Genomic DNA, 12256 nt, shown 5'->3' on the forward strand with positions numbered 1-12256 from the left:
TCTGTGACATGGGACAACTGCCAGCGCTCCTCCAGATGATCTCGGTGATTGAGCTGGGATATAAGGGCTCAGGCGGTCCTTTAGCTTTCCTGGAGCTAAGTTATTCAGTGCTTTGTATAGCAACACAAGAACCTTGAACCACATGAAGTAACTGGCATTCAACATGGCATGTTAATCCATCAGGTACGTTTATCACATTTGCTGGTGTTTTGGTGTGTGGACACGTGCAAGGAAAACAGCCGCAGCTTCTCAGCATTGCACGGAAGATCACCAGTATATGTGTCATTTGAAGCGGCCCTCATTTCCATCTTACTCCAACCACCAGCTCCCTTCAAAGAGCCCTGACACCTTCCCCCCCCCTGCGAGAGTTTCATTTCAAGTACAGGTTTGTGTGTTTTGTGGTGATTTAAACTGCAGCAGGTGAGTGACTGCTACCTGCTCAGGTATGCAAGGGGTGTGGTTAAGCTGGTAGGGTCACTCACACAATAACAGGCAGGTCTCACAAGCCACACAGGGAGTGTACAGTTTTGACTTGCCAAGCCAGATGCTCCTTTGGACACCGAACTGGTGGCGATGGTAGGAGTTGAAGAGGAACAGCTGAAAGCATAGGACTGTTACACCCTTGGTAAGTCTTAAAGTATGGTGGGATCTTGGGGGGAGGCCGGATGCCTAGGTTACCTGCTGGGGATAAGCCTAGTCCGTGAGGTAAACAGAAGGGGCTTGGTCCTCAACTCTCTGGCCTAGGAGAGAAGGCCTAGCTGAGCAGAGCGAGAGAAAGCAGGCTTCCTTTGCGGCATGGTCGATTTTGACAGGGGTGGGAACAGAAGGCCAACTCTCTAGGAGTGGCGTCAAAAGGGACTGGGATCCCAGCTGCTTGGCTTCCTCAAACTGGGACCCAGCGGGTTACAGGACAAGCTCCTGCATTCTTTGAGGGCAGTTTTGCAGACAAATGGAAACCATCAATTTACAGCGGGGAGCATGCTGGGGCTCCACAGATGGGAAGCCAAATATGGGTTTAAATGAAAATGGGTCAGAAAGAGAGCATACTGTTATTGTGACAGGGAGCCTAAATGGGGGGTGGGGGCAGTCCCTTGCAAAGGATCCAGGACATAAGCACAGCCAAATTGGTTTAAGTTGCGTTCGTTAAGTGAATTGAGTAGAACATTGTCTAAACACATCTGTCTGTAGAAGTAAAAAGGGTAGAGACTTTGTTCTTTAAATGAAAGCTGAACATCAGGGAGGAACCTGAGTTACCCATAAAGGGGCCAGGTTGTTTGTTTAATTATTATTGTATTTATTATTACATTTATACCCCACCTTGCCTCCAAGAAACTCAGAAATGGCAATGGACTGCCTTCAAGTCAATCCCAACTTATGGCTACCCTATGAAGAGGGTTTTCATGGTAAACTGTATTCAGAGGGGGTTTACCATTGCCTCCCTCTGAGGCTAGTCCTCCCCAGCTGGCTAGGGCCTGCTCAGCTTGCCACAGCTGCACAAGCCGGCCCCTTCCTTGTCCACAAATGCCAGCTGGAGGGCAACTGGGTCCTTGGGACTATGCAGCTTGCCCACGGCTGCACAGGTGGCAGGGCACGTAACCCCTGAGCCACTCACTGTGGGGATGATCTTTAGCTGGCCCTTGACACCCAGGAGACATGAGCGGGGATTTGAACTCACAGACTCTGGACTTCCAGCCAGGCTCTCCCCACTGTGCTATACCAGCCTTCAGCAAGGAACTCAAGGGGGTGTACAAACATGGTTCTCCCCCTCCTGACTGTATCCTCACAACAGCCCTGTTAGGTAGATTAGACTGAGAAACAACGGCTGGCTCAAGGTCACCCAGTGAGCTTCATGGCTGAGTGGGGATTTGAACCCTGGTCTCCCAGATGCCACTGTAACCGCTATACACACTGGCTTTTGTTGTGTTTCTGTCCCTCCCCCTCCCCCTCCCCCCATCCTTCCTCATGTGCTTTAGTTCTGAAGAAAGATCTAGCGGAGATAGGCCTACACTTGCCAAATTTCCCCTTAAGAGTATTCTGTGTTTGGCCATCACTTCGTCTCACCATCACCACAAAACCCTTGAGGGTGTTTATTCTGCTGCTGCTTCCCTGGTGTTTGCTAAATCTCCTCACACCATTTGTTGTGGTAATCCAGGTGGTTCCAGCCCAGAGGGCTGCTATTTTGAAGTCTTTGGTTCAGAATAGGAAGATCCAAGATTTTATGGAAAAGAACAGCAATTGTGGTTTTGGAAAATCATGCCTGAGTCCAGAGGAGTGTCATCTCTGTGCTTCCAGTATTTTCTTTGAAGAGCAGGCCTCACTCAGCCCAGGCCATGTACAAGAGAACCTCTCAATATAGCCAGAAAGGCTTTCCTTACAAAAGCAACAACAGCTAGTCCTGTACTTCTGGGATTTGGGGGCAAGGGGTTGTAGCTGACTAAGTCATACTTGGAATAGACCCTCTTAAACCTTTGAACTTAAGTTATTCCTAGTAACTAACGTTTGTCTATTGACCTCATCAGGGGGATATGATTTTAAGTAGGTTTGAGCTCTAGAATACCCTCTTTTGTTAAAGGCTTTGCTGACATAGATGAGATTGCACTTAACGATATTTTATTATGTAACTCATTTATTTTATTATTACATTTGTAGTCTGCCTTATTTCCCAAGGTCAATGCTGCATCTGCAGACTTTTAGGCAAATTTCATATAAGAAATCTATGGAGTATTAGTATATTTTCCAGAATTTATAGTGTGCCATTGACACGATTTCATTGAGTGCATACCCTCCAGTATTTCACAGATAAAAGATGGTCATGTTTGTAACACTCCTGCTCCCATATCAAGGAGGATCACTGCCTCAAGTGTCGTCACCGCCACAATAAGAATGTATACATAGCCAAAGCTTCAATACCTCAGCAGTGACAATCTGTAAAATAGGCTGTGTGGTAGCTGTGTGTGTATTAACATGCATATCCAGTAGAGACAAGAAAGGGAAGGGTCATTGCTCAGTGGTACAGCATCTGTTTTGCATGTAGAAAGTTTAGGTTCAATGCCTGGCATCTTCAGGTAGGGCTGGGAATGTCCGTTGTCTGAAACCCTGGAGAACCACTGCCAGTCAGTGTAGACAGTGCTGAGCTAGATGGTATAATGATTTGAGTCTCTATAAGGCTATGTTCCGATGAGAGATTTGGGCCAAACTCCGCATGACATTAATCACACTTTTTAAAAAAGCACGCTTAAACTGGCTACATTCATTTTAAAGAGCAAGCAGCTTTAATTTGGTTAGTATGAGCCAGAACTCCTCCCCGCCGCCCTGGGCATAGCCGATCCAAAATATGCTCCCAATCCAGATTGGGGGCCATGCCTCATTGCCACCCCCACCCCAAAGCTGCCAGTTGCCTCCCAAGAGGCTGTTTACTGCCAAAGCCCTGGGACTGAACCTGACAAATAACAAGCAATGCACACAAGGGACATTTTAATTAGGCATCCCTCAAAGGCAAAGACAGGAGAGTGATTAACCAGGGACAGGAACCAGGAAAGGGGGACTGCCTCCAGTCCATGAAAACAGATGGAGCATATGTTTCCAAACTGCCTTGTTTATGCCCTTTTGCTTCAAAAACGCAGGATGTAGAAATGCTAGAAATGCTAAAGCTAGGAGCCAGGGTTTGGGGCTAACAGTAGAGTGTGCACGTATTGTTTAATTGTAGATAGTGTTTCATTTCTCCAAAGAGAAGTAGCGGAGCTCACACCAGCCTACAATTCATACCCTCTTGCCAAGAAGCCCTTTTCACATCTAGTGGATCTAGTTGTGGTTACTCAGAAGGCACATTATCCTTGCTGCTATATTTTATCACTACAGTTCGCACAGCCTAGAGTGAGGCAACGGCTTTTAAAATGGATACCAGGGTTCAGAGTTAAGTGATCAGACCCTCCTAGAGCAGCAACATCTAGCACTTGGTTAGTATGAACCAGAACTCCTCCTCGCCACCCCATGCATAGGATTTTCATCTTGCACACAGCAGACAGAAAACCAGCAGGTCCAGCTTCTTTGTTCTTGTGAAATCTTTAATTCCGGCCTCTACGGTTACTAAAAACCCAGGGACTCTGCAAGAAATACAAAGAGGACCATCCCTCCATGGAAAGCCACCTAACTTGGAGGGTGGGCAGGTGATGTCTTGGAGGGAAGGGATGGCATTTCAGCAGTATTCCTTTTTCCTCTCTGGCCATAAGCCAAATACACAGTCTAAGCTCTCCTGCTCATGACATCGCAGACTATCAACTTGAGTCAATATTGACTTTATTTCTTCACATCAAGCACTGCTAGTGATAGACCTGGGCATAAATGAGCACTGCTCACAAATCTGTAGCAGGGACATTTAAGCAAATATTGGGAAAAGCATATCTTGCTTCTCTTCTCCCCACCCCTGATAAAATACCAGAGCGTCTGCTTTAACCACTAGGCCTCTTGTAACAGTAAAGAGGGGGGTAAGACCAGAGAATGTCGGCTCAGCTCCAGGGTTTATAGATACTCAGTCAAGCATAGGAGGAGGTGAGATCCCACCTTTAATAAACAAAGCAACCTTGCCAGATAGAATGAACCAGATGTGTCAGTTGGCAAGAGACGCCACAGGATTCTTAGAAGGGAGTGGGGCCTGCTCACCTTTTTTCTTTAGCATATGCACACAATGTAAATAATCTGGAATTGTATGTTTCTTTATTTGCAAACATTTCTATGTTACCAACATTTTTAAAAAAATCATGACAGCGAGCATCATGAAATCAACAATAAAATTAGATAGATGAAACAAATACAGAATGCATCATCCAAAGTGTAGTGGTCAGAGTGTCAGACGAGGACACTTGGGGACCAGGGTTCAAATCCCCACTTTGCTGCTACAGCTCTCATCATCCCTGACCATGAGCTGTGTTGGCTGAGACTGATGGGAGCTGTAGTTCAGCAGCATCTGGAGAGCCACAGAGTGGCCACCCCTGGTAGACTGTCTAGCTATCTCTAGTATCCTCACTTCTCCCTTAAGTATGCTCTTGAACCAGTATACCTGTGAGTGTCTCTGGTGGATTTCAGCAGGTGAGGGGTGATATGAACTAGGATTCAGGAAGGGAGAGTGGGGCTGATGAAAGGGTAGAACAGGTGGGGGGGACTTCAGGCCTGCGGGGGGGAAATCATAGAATAGTAGAGTTGGAAGGGGCCCATAAGGCCATCGAGTCCAACCCCCTGCTCAATGCAGGAGCCCAAATTAATGCATACTCGACAGGTGGCTGTCCAGCTGCCGCTTGAATGTCTCCAGTGTTGGAGAGTCTACCACCTCCCTAGGTAATTGGTTCCTTTGTCATACTGCTCAAACAGTTAGGAAGTTTCTCCTGATATTCAGCTGAAATCTGGCTTCCCGTGCGTTGAGCCCATTATTCCATGTCCTGCATTCTGGAATGATTGAGAAGAGATCCTGGCTCTCCTCTGTGGGACAACCTTTCAAGTACTTGAAGAGTGCTATCATATCTCCCCTCAGTCTTCTCCAGGCTAAACATGCCCAGTTCTTTCAGTCTCTCCTCACAGGGTTTTGTTTCCAGTCCACTGATCACCCTGTTGCCCTCCTCTGAATTCATTCCAGTTTGTCTGCATGCTTCTTAAAGTGCGGTGTCCAGAAGTGGACGCAGTACTCAAGATGAGCCCTAACCAGTGCCGAATAGAGGGGAATCAATCCTTCACGCAATTTGGAAACTATACTTCTGTTAATGCAGCCTAAAATTGCATTTGCCTTTTTTGTAGCCACATCACACTGTTAGATCATATTCAGCTTGTGATCAACAACAATCCCAAGATCCTTCTTGCATGTAGTATTGGCTGAGCCAAGTATCCCCCATCTTATAACTGTGACTCTGGAGACCTCTATATCATTGCTTCCCAAACGTTTTCCCCCATGGACCACTTGAAAATTGCAGAGGGCCTTGGAGACCACTGAATGATTTTGTCCTGCCTGTTGTAGCAGTTGTAAAGCGCTGTGCTAGATGGTACATGATTTTTAATTGTATTTTTATTACTTCTTACATTTCTTACATTGTATTGTTATTGTATTACAATTTGAATGTCATAGAATTCTTCAGAATTCAAATGCTAAGTGTTCTTCACAGGCATGCCACGGACCGTTTGGGAACCCCCACTCTGTATCATAATCTGGCCCTCGAGATTCTGTCCAGGCCACACACCCTCACCCCAAGCCACACCCCCTCACCCGCCCTGCTGCATGCACCCTCTCAAGTGCTTTTGCCTCCTGGCTGCATTGCATACTTGAAAAGGGATAATGCATCTTCCTTGCCTAGATGGAGGGGTGTACATGGTGTTTGTATGCGCAGCTGGAATGCAACCTACAGAACAATGGAAAGCGTCACATCTGTGACTGTTGCTCCACTCACTTTTGCCTCTGGCCCAACCCATCCCCCACCGGCCTCTGGTCTCTGTAAGGTTCCCTGCAAGGGAATGTGGCCCTTCCCCTGGGATAGAAGGATGATGGAAAGAACCTGGATTCCTTAGGCAAGGATCATTGTGGGCTCGGTCTTCGGGCTCCTTTGTGCAACTTTAGAGCCAGTGTGGTAGAGTAGTTAAGAGTGTTGTACTAGGTTCAAATCCCCAGTTCGCCACTAAGCTCACTGAGTGATTTGGGGACAGCCACTCTCTCTCAGCCTAACCTACCTCACAGGGTTGTTGTGAGGATAAATGAGAGGGAGGGAAAGAACCAGGTGCTGAGCTGCTCTTTTCACCAAGGAGAAATGTAATCAGTTAAATAAGATAGAAACATAATCAGTTAGGTAAACATTAAAATAAATGAATAGGATAAGATAGTGAAGGGGAGGGAATGGAACAAAAAATGATTCATCAGGTAACATTGGGGGTTTTCTCCTTCATCACAGTGAGCACCGTTAGGAGTAATTATTTGAGTCTCCCTGCGACTACTTAAGACCCAGTTCAAGCCCAGCAGTGCCCACCTTAGTAGTCAAATGTGAGGATGTGCAAATGTAGCTTCAAGGTATCTGAGCCATAATGATGCAAACCATTTCCCCCGATCTAGAAAGCAGCTTAAATTTGCGGAAAATATTGTTTAGGAAATGCCAGTCAAGCGGATCTTGGCTACTAGAACAATGGAATTAATGCAGAGCTCAGAGTATTGTGTGTGTGTCAGGGCTGAGGGAATGATCCCTGAAATCTCATGACTTTTGAGTGTCCATTGGCAACTGTCTGGGCCTGTTTAATGAGGCAAGATCCATGGTCAACATTGACACCACTCTTCTAACAAGAAAACAGAAACTAGCACAGGGGTGGGGAGCCTTTTTCAGTATGAGGGTCACATTCCCGTCTGGGCAACCTTTCGGGGGCCACTTACCTGCGGTAGGTGGAGCCGGAGGCAAAACTGGCTGGAGCAACGAATGTAAATTTTACCTGGTTTCTCCAAATACTCACACCCCTCTCTCTATACTCCACCCAGGCAGCCAAGAGGCATGATCAGAGTTCAAGGACACATTCCAGCCAGGCAACAGCACTTAGGGTGTGACGCAGGGCCAGTGAGGGGTTGGCCTGGGGAGAGTTACGAGGGCCAGATAGAGAAGCCTGGAGGGCCACATTCACCCCTTGGGCCTGAGGTTCCTCACCCCGGTTTTAGCTGCCTGTCAGAAGCTTTCTGCTGCTCCGTGCGGCCTCCGAGACTGATAACTTTTTCCTCTAACATTCACCAGGTTGCACTGTGAATCTCCGAGAAGCCCGCTGACACCATGAGTGACTTGGGAAGGTAAGAGGGACTGATAAAGAATAATGCAATCTGGTGCCTACAAGTCTAGGATATTAGCAGCAAGTATGCCCAGAGGGGGTTGTACTACATGGACAGACAAGGCAGCTACCCAGGGGGGCACTGCAGTGTAAGGGTTGCCCAACATGCAGGAAGTCACACCTTAGGCCATGGTTGCCTGCTGTTGCTGGCATGGCCAGCTCCCCATGCTTCCCGGAACCTTCTGTGATGTTCTGGGTGCGCACTCACTTTCTGCCTCAAGGGTAGGGAGCGCACGATTTGCATACAAAAGGTTTCAGGTTCATTCTCTGGCATAGCCAGGTTGGCCTGGGAAACACTCTTTACTGAAGCCACAGACACCACTGCCAGTCAGCATAGACTAAGGGCCGGAAACTTCAGGTCCAGGGGCTGACTCTTGCCCTCCAAGCCTTCCCATCTGGCCCTTGAGACTCTCCTCAGGGGCCACACACCCTTCCCACTTCCCCTCCTGGTTTTGCTTCATGTTGAAACTGTTTGTTGTCTCTTTAAAGGGAATGGTTTGGGTGTAACACATAGAGAGGCCCAAAGGGATATCTTTTTATGTAACCCCTATTGAATATCATGAGAAGTGAAAGCAACTAGTTTTCCCGCCTTTTATCTCTCTTATCCCCTTCCTTTTCCTCACAGTTTGTAGAAGCAGAGTTTAGTGTTGTTGTAAGCCAAGTGTGTCAATTAATAAATATAATCAGAGTTAAAGAAGTCAAGCTTCCAAGAACCATTATTCCTGTTAAGAAGACCTTAGCTGTTGCAACACTCCGCCCTCCTCCTTGAGCGTTTCTGCCTGGCTGGAATGTGTCTGTGAACTATAATAATGCCTCTTAGCTCCTTAGATGGAGGATATTGAACTGAGGCAAAATTTGCATTCATTGCTCTGCCCACTTTTGTCTCTGGCCCCGCCCACTGCTGGCATGTGGCCCCCAGAAAGCTGCCCATAAAGGAATGTGGCCCTCGGGCTGAAAAAACTTCCCTGTCCCTGGTACAAACAATACTGTGCTAAATGGACCAGCGGACTTCACTTTATACAAGGCAGTCTATGGGTTCCTATGCTGGGATGCCCTCATGCCAATGCTCAAATCACATGAGGACCAAAAGGGGCCTGGCCTCCGCCCTCCTTAGCCAATGGGAGGGCGTACTTTGGTCAAAATGGGATGGAGTCAGGGGGCGGGGCTTCTGTGTGGACTTCATTGAGTGCTCCTCTACCTTTTCTGTCCATCATCCAAGCACTACTTTATGCCTGCCCGTCTATTTATTTATTTGATTTATTATTTGATTTATATCCCGCCCTTCCTCCCAGCAGGAAGTAACACACTTAGGCACCTCTAAGCAACACAAACTCTTAGGCACCCAGGGGAACGTGAGTGGGTCTCTTCTTAGACATTTCAGCCACTGTCACCCCACCTGCCTCCTCAGACTTTTGTGCGGCTTAAGATTGCGTATCACTTCTTTATTGTGTGTGTGTGTGTGGGATCTTAACCACCTGTCATCAAAAGTCTGTCAGTGTGTTCAAAAGTGAAATCAGTTCACACAACGTGTGTATATGTGTGTGTTTAGATCCACACAGATTTTTTTTCACAATGACTAAGAAAACATCTATTTTTTTTAAAAAAAGCAAAAAGTTTCATCTTCTGCCACCTTCAGCTCTAACGTGAATCCTATCAGGAGGATTCAGGTCAAACTTTTCAGAGCAAAAAAGCCCCCGCTACCAGCACAGACTAAAACCACAGGCTAAAACCCTAACACTGAGGAACAATAAAAGCAGTTGTGACTAAAATTGCATCTAAAATGCCTGGGCAAATAGGAAGGTCTTCATCTGACTGGCGCAAAAATGATGGTCATGTCAGAGTCTAGCAAGTCTCCTTAAGGAAGACATTCCTAAATCAGGAGGCTGCTGCAGAAAGGCCCTCTCCTTTATGACTAAATAACATACCTCTTTTTTAGATGGTTCTTTGAAAAGGGCCTGTACAGAAGATCTTAAGATATGGGCATCTTCTGTGCTTCACCTTTATTGCACCTTTATTGGTCCCTGCAATCTCTTGTCCCCTTTATTGTAATTTGAGCCTCCTGAGCGTTGTCACAGGGCTACTTACTTAGAGAATGGCTTGTGGCTCATTTGGGAGCTGGTCACAGCCCCATCAGCCCTGCTATAGTGGACTGCAGGCAAGGAAGTCTTGCACTGTAACAGCCCCTCTCTGCTTTTCTTTCACTTCTGGGTTGACCAAAGGGGTCGGTGACTGTTGGTAAGTGTTGAACTGGAATTGACCTATTTGTGGCAGGAAGGCCATGAATGGCTGCAAAACCTCTTTGAACAGGAACCATGCTGTTTCAGTGTAGCTCCGTGACCTTGCTTGGGAGCTAAACTGAGTGGCATAGATTACTGTTTAAAAAGTTTTTTTGGGATGTATTATGGGACTTTGTGAATTACTGCAGGAAGAGCCAGGACTAAGAGGAGGGATGGGGAACCTGTGCCCTTCTGGATGTGACTGGACCACAATTCCCATTACCCCTGACCACTGGCCATGCTATCCGGGGGTCATGGGAGCTGGATGGCCACAGATTCCCCATTCCTGGTTAAGAGGATACTGCCCTCCAGGATTCATAAGGAGTCTGCAGGCCTATAAGGTTTTGAGAAGGATGTGTAGCCTTAAAGGGAAAGGCCGTAACTCAGTGGTAGAGCATCTGACATCTCTAGGTAGAGCTGGGGGGGAAATTCTATCTGAAACACTGAAGAGCCACTGGCAGTCAGTGTAGACAATACTGAGCTACTGCTAGATGGACTGACTCAGTATAAGGCAACTTCCTATATTCCTTCCCCCTGGCACCCCAGCGGCACTGCTTCGTGCAGAGTTGGGCCTCCCTCCACTCAGAGCCCTCATACATTGCACTTTGATTAATTTCTGGAGATCTATAAAAGATGCTCTGTTTAAGTTAATACTTAATCTCTGTTACGAACAGGCCTTGGGGGAAAACTACTGGATCTCAAGAATAAACAGGCTGTATCAGACCTATCATATCTCGCCACAGGTCCTTTCCTCACTAAACAACAGAACGAGACTAAGGGATGCAATTATTCAATCTGGAGCCTACATTGATAGATTGGCTATCATAAATTCAAAATTCTCCAAATGGTACTGGATATATAAACATGATGCTCTTACAGCAACATATTTGGCTCAACCTACATCAGTAAAACTCAGGCAGGCCTTTACGACATTACGTTTCCAAACCATGCCGAATGCAGTAATGGACGGCCGCTATTCCCAAACACCTTGGCACCAGCGCTTTTGTATATGTGGTGCATTGGAGGTGGAAGATCTGCCCCATTACTTATTGGCCTGCCCACTGTACTCCCATCCACGAGCCAAGTACCTAAAAGACCTGCTGGCTCATCCACACTTAGTGCAGGACCATCACAAAATATATCACCTTATGTCCGATATGGACTCTTCTATAACATATAGGGTTTCACTGTTTGCCTTGGCTGCTCAAAAGATCCACGCAAAGCTCAAGTTAGAGACTGTAAATAATTGATGGGCGAAGTTAAGGGGTGAACACTTACCGTTATAAATTGAGTCCTGAAGGAAAGCATTACTCTCAGGACATTTTATTTTATGGTTTATGGTTGAATGAATTTTAACACTCTAGTAACGACACGTAATGGGACGTGGGTTTTAATAGAGATAACTTGGTATCGGATTTTAAGTGTCAAAAGTTTTATTGTAAAACTTGTTCTGGTTATGCGGTGGCCTATGGCTAAGCAATAAAGTCGATGTATGTATATTCCTAGGCTTCCTGTGTTTCTAGCGGTCTGGGAATCTGGGCCTGAGGTAATTTTTTCTGTCCATTTTGTCTTCCAGCCTAGTTGGTGACTGCCCCAAGCCCAGTGCGAGAGCCATTTATGGTGAGTTTTGGAGTATGAGGATGTATGGAGAGGAATTATTTATCAGTAGGTGGTGCTAAGTTTCAAAGTTGAAGGCCTTCTTAGTCCTGAAACTCTACCATCCCTAGTCATCTCAAAGGTTACCTGCTCTCATAAACAACTCTGTCTGTTCTTTTCTTCTGCTCTTTACACCACGAACTCCCTTCCTGAATATGTCAGGTTGTATCCTTTTCTTACTTCAGCACCTGTCCTGTGAAGCCTTTGGCTTAACTCTTCTCCTCGCCCCAGTAACCGCATATGATTACGATCCATGGCTTGATTCACGCTTCCCTCCCTTCTGTGGTTGACTTTCCTGCTATCAATATGTAGATGACTGTAAGCTCCTTGACAGCAGGGGCCTCACTTTTTAAATAATAATAATAAACCTTGTATAGCTTTGAAAAGTGCTGTGTATATTGATAATGCTGTATAAAACGAAACAAATACTCTTTTGCAAATTAGTGAAGCTCAGAACTGTTTCTGCAGAGCTCGCTTGCCAGGGGTGGTTT

General features: G+C 46.4%; 1 protein-coding gene across 3 annotated transcripts in view; it reads left to right on the top strand.

Annotated features, from left to right (window-relative positions):
- Positions 1 to 497: 497 nt before the first annotated feature.
- Positions 498 to 12256, top strand: part of EPS8L1 (EPS8 signaling adaptor L1) — a 38778-nt gene continuing 27019 nt past the window's right edge. For 2 of the 3 annotated variants that reach the window (XM_061589941.1, XM_061589942.1), the window contains exons 1-3: positions 498 to 625; positions 7743 to 7795; positions 11686 to 11729. In XM_061589941.1, the coding sequence (XP_061445925.1) occupies positions 7779 to 7795; positions 11686 to 11729 (61 nt within the window). In that variant the 5' untranslated portion in view covers positions 498 to 625; positions 7743 to 7778. Of the gene's footprint in view, positions 626 to 7742; positions 7796 to 9998; positions 10069 to 11685; positions 11730 to 12256 lie in introns of those variants that run through there. The other variant, XM_061589944.1, reaches the window with a different exon arrangement.

Source organism: Rhineura floridana, chromosome 11 (genome assembly GCF_030035675.1).
Source record: "Rhineura floridana isolate rRhiFlo1 chromosome 11, rRhiFlo1.hap2, whole genome shotgun sequence".
Lineage (NCBI taxonomy): Eukaryota > Metazoa > Chordata > Lepidosauria > Squamata > Rhineuridae > Rhineura > Rhineura floridana.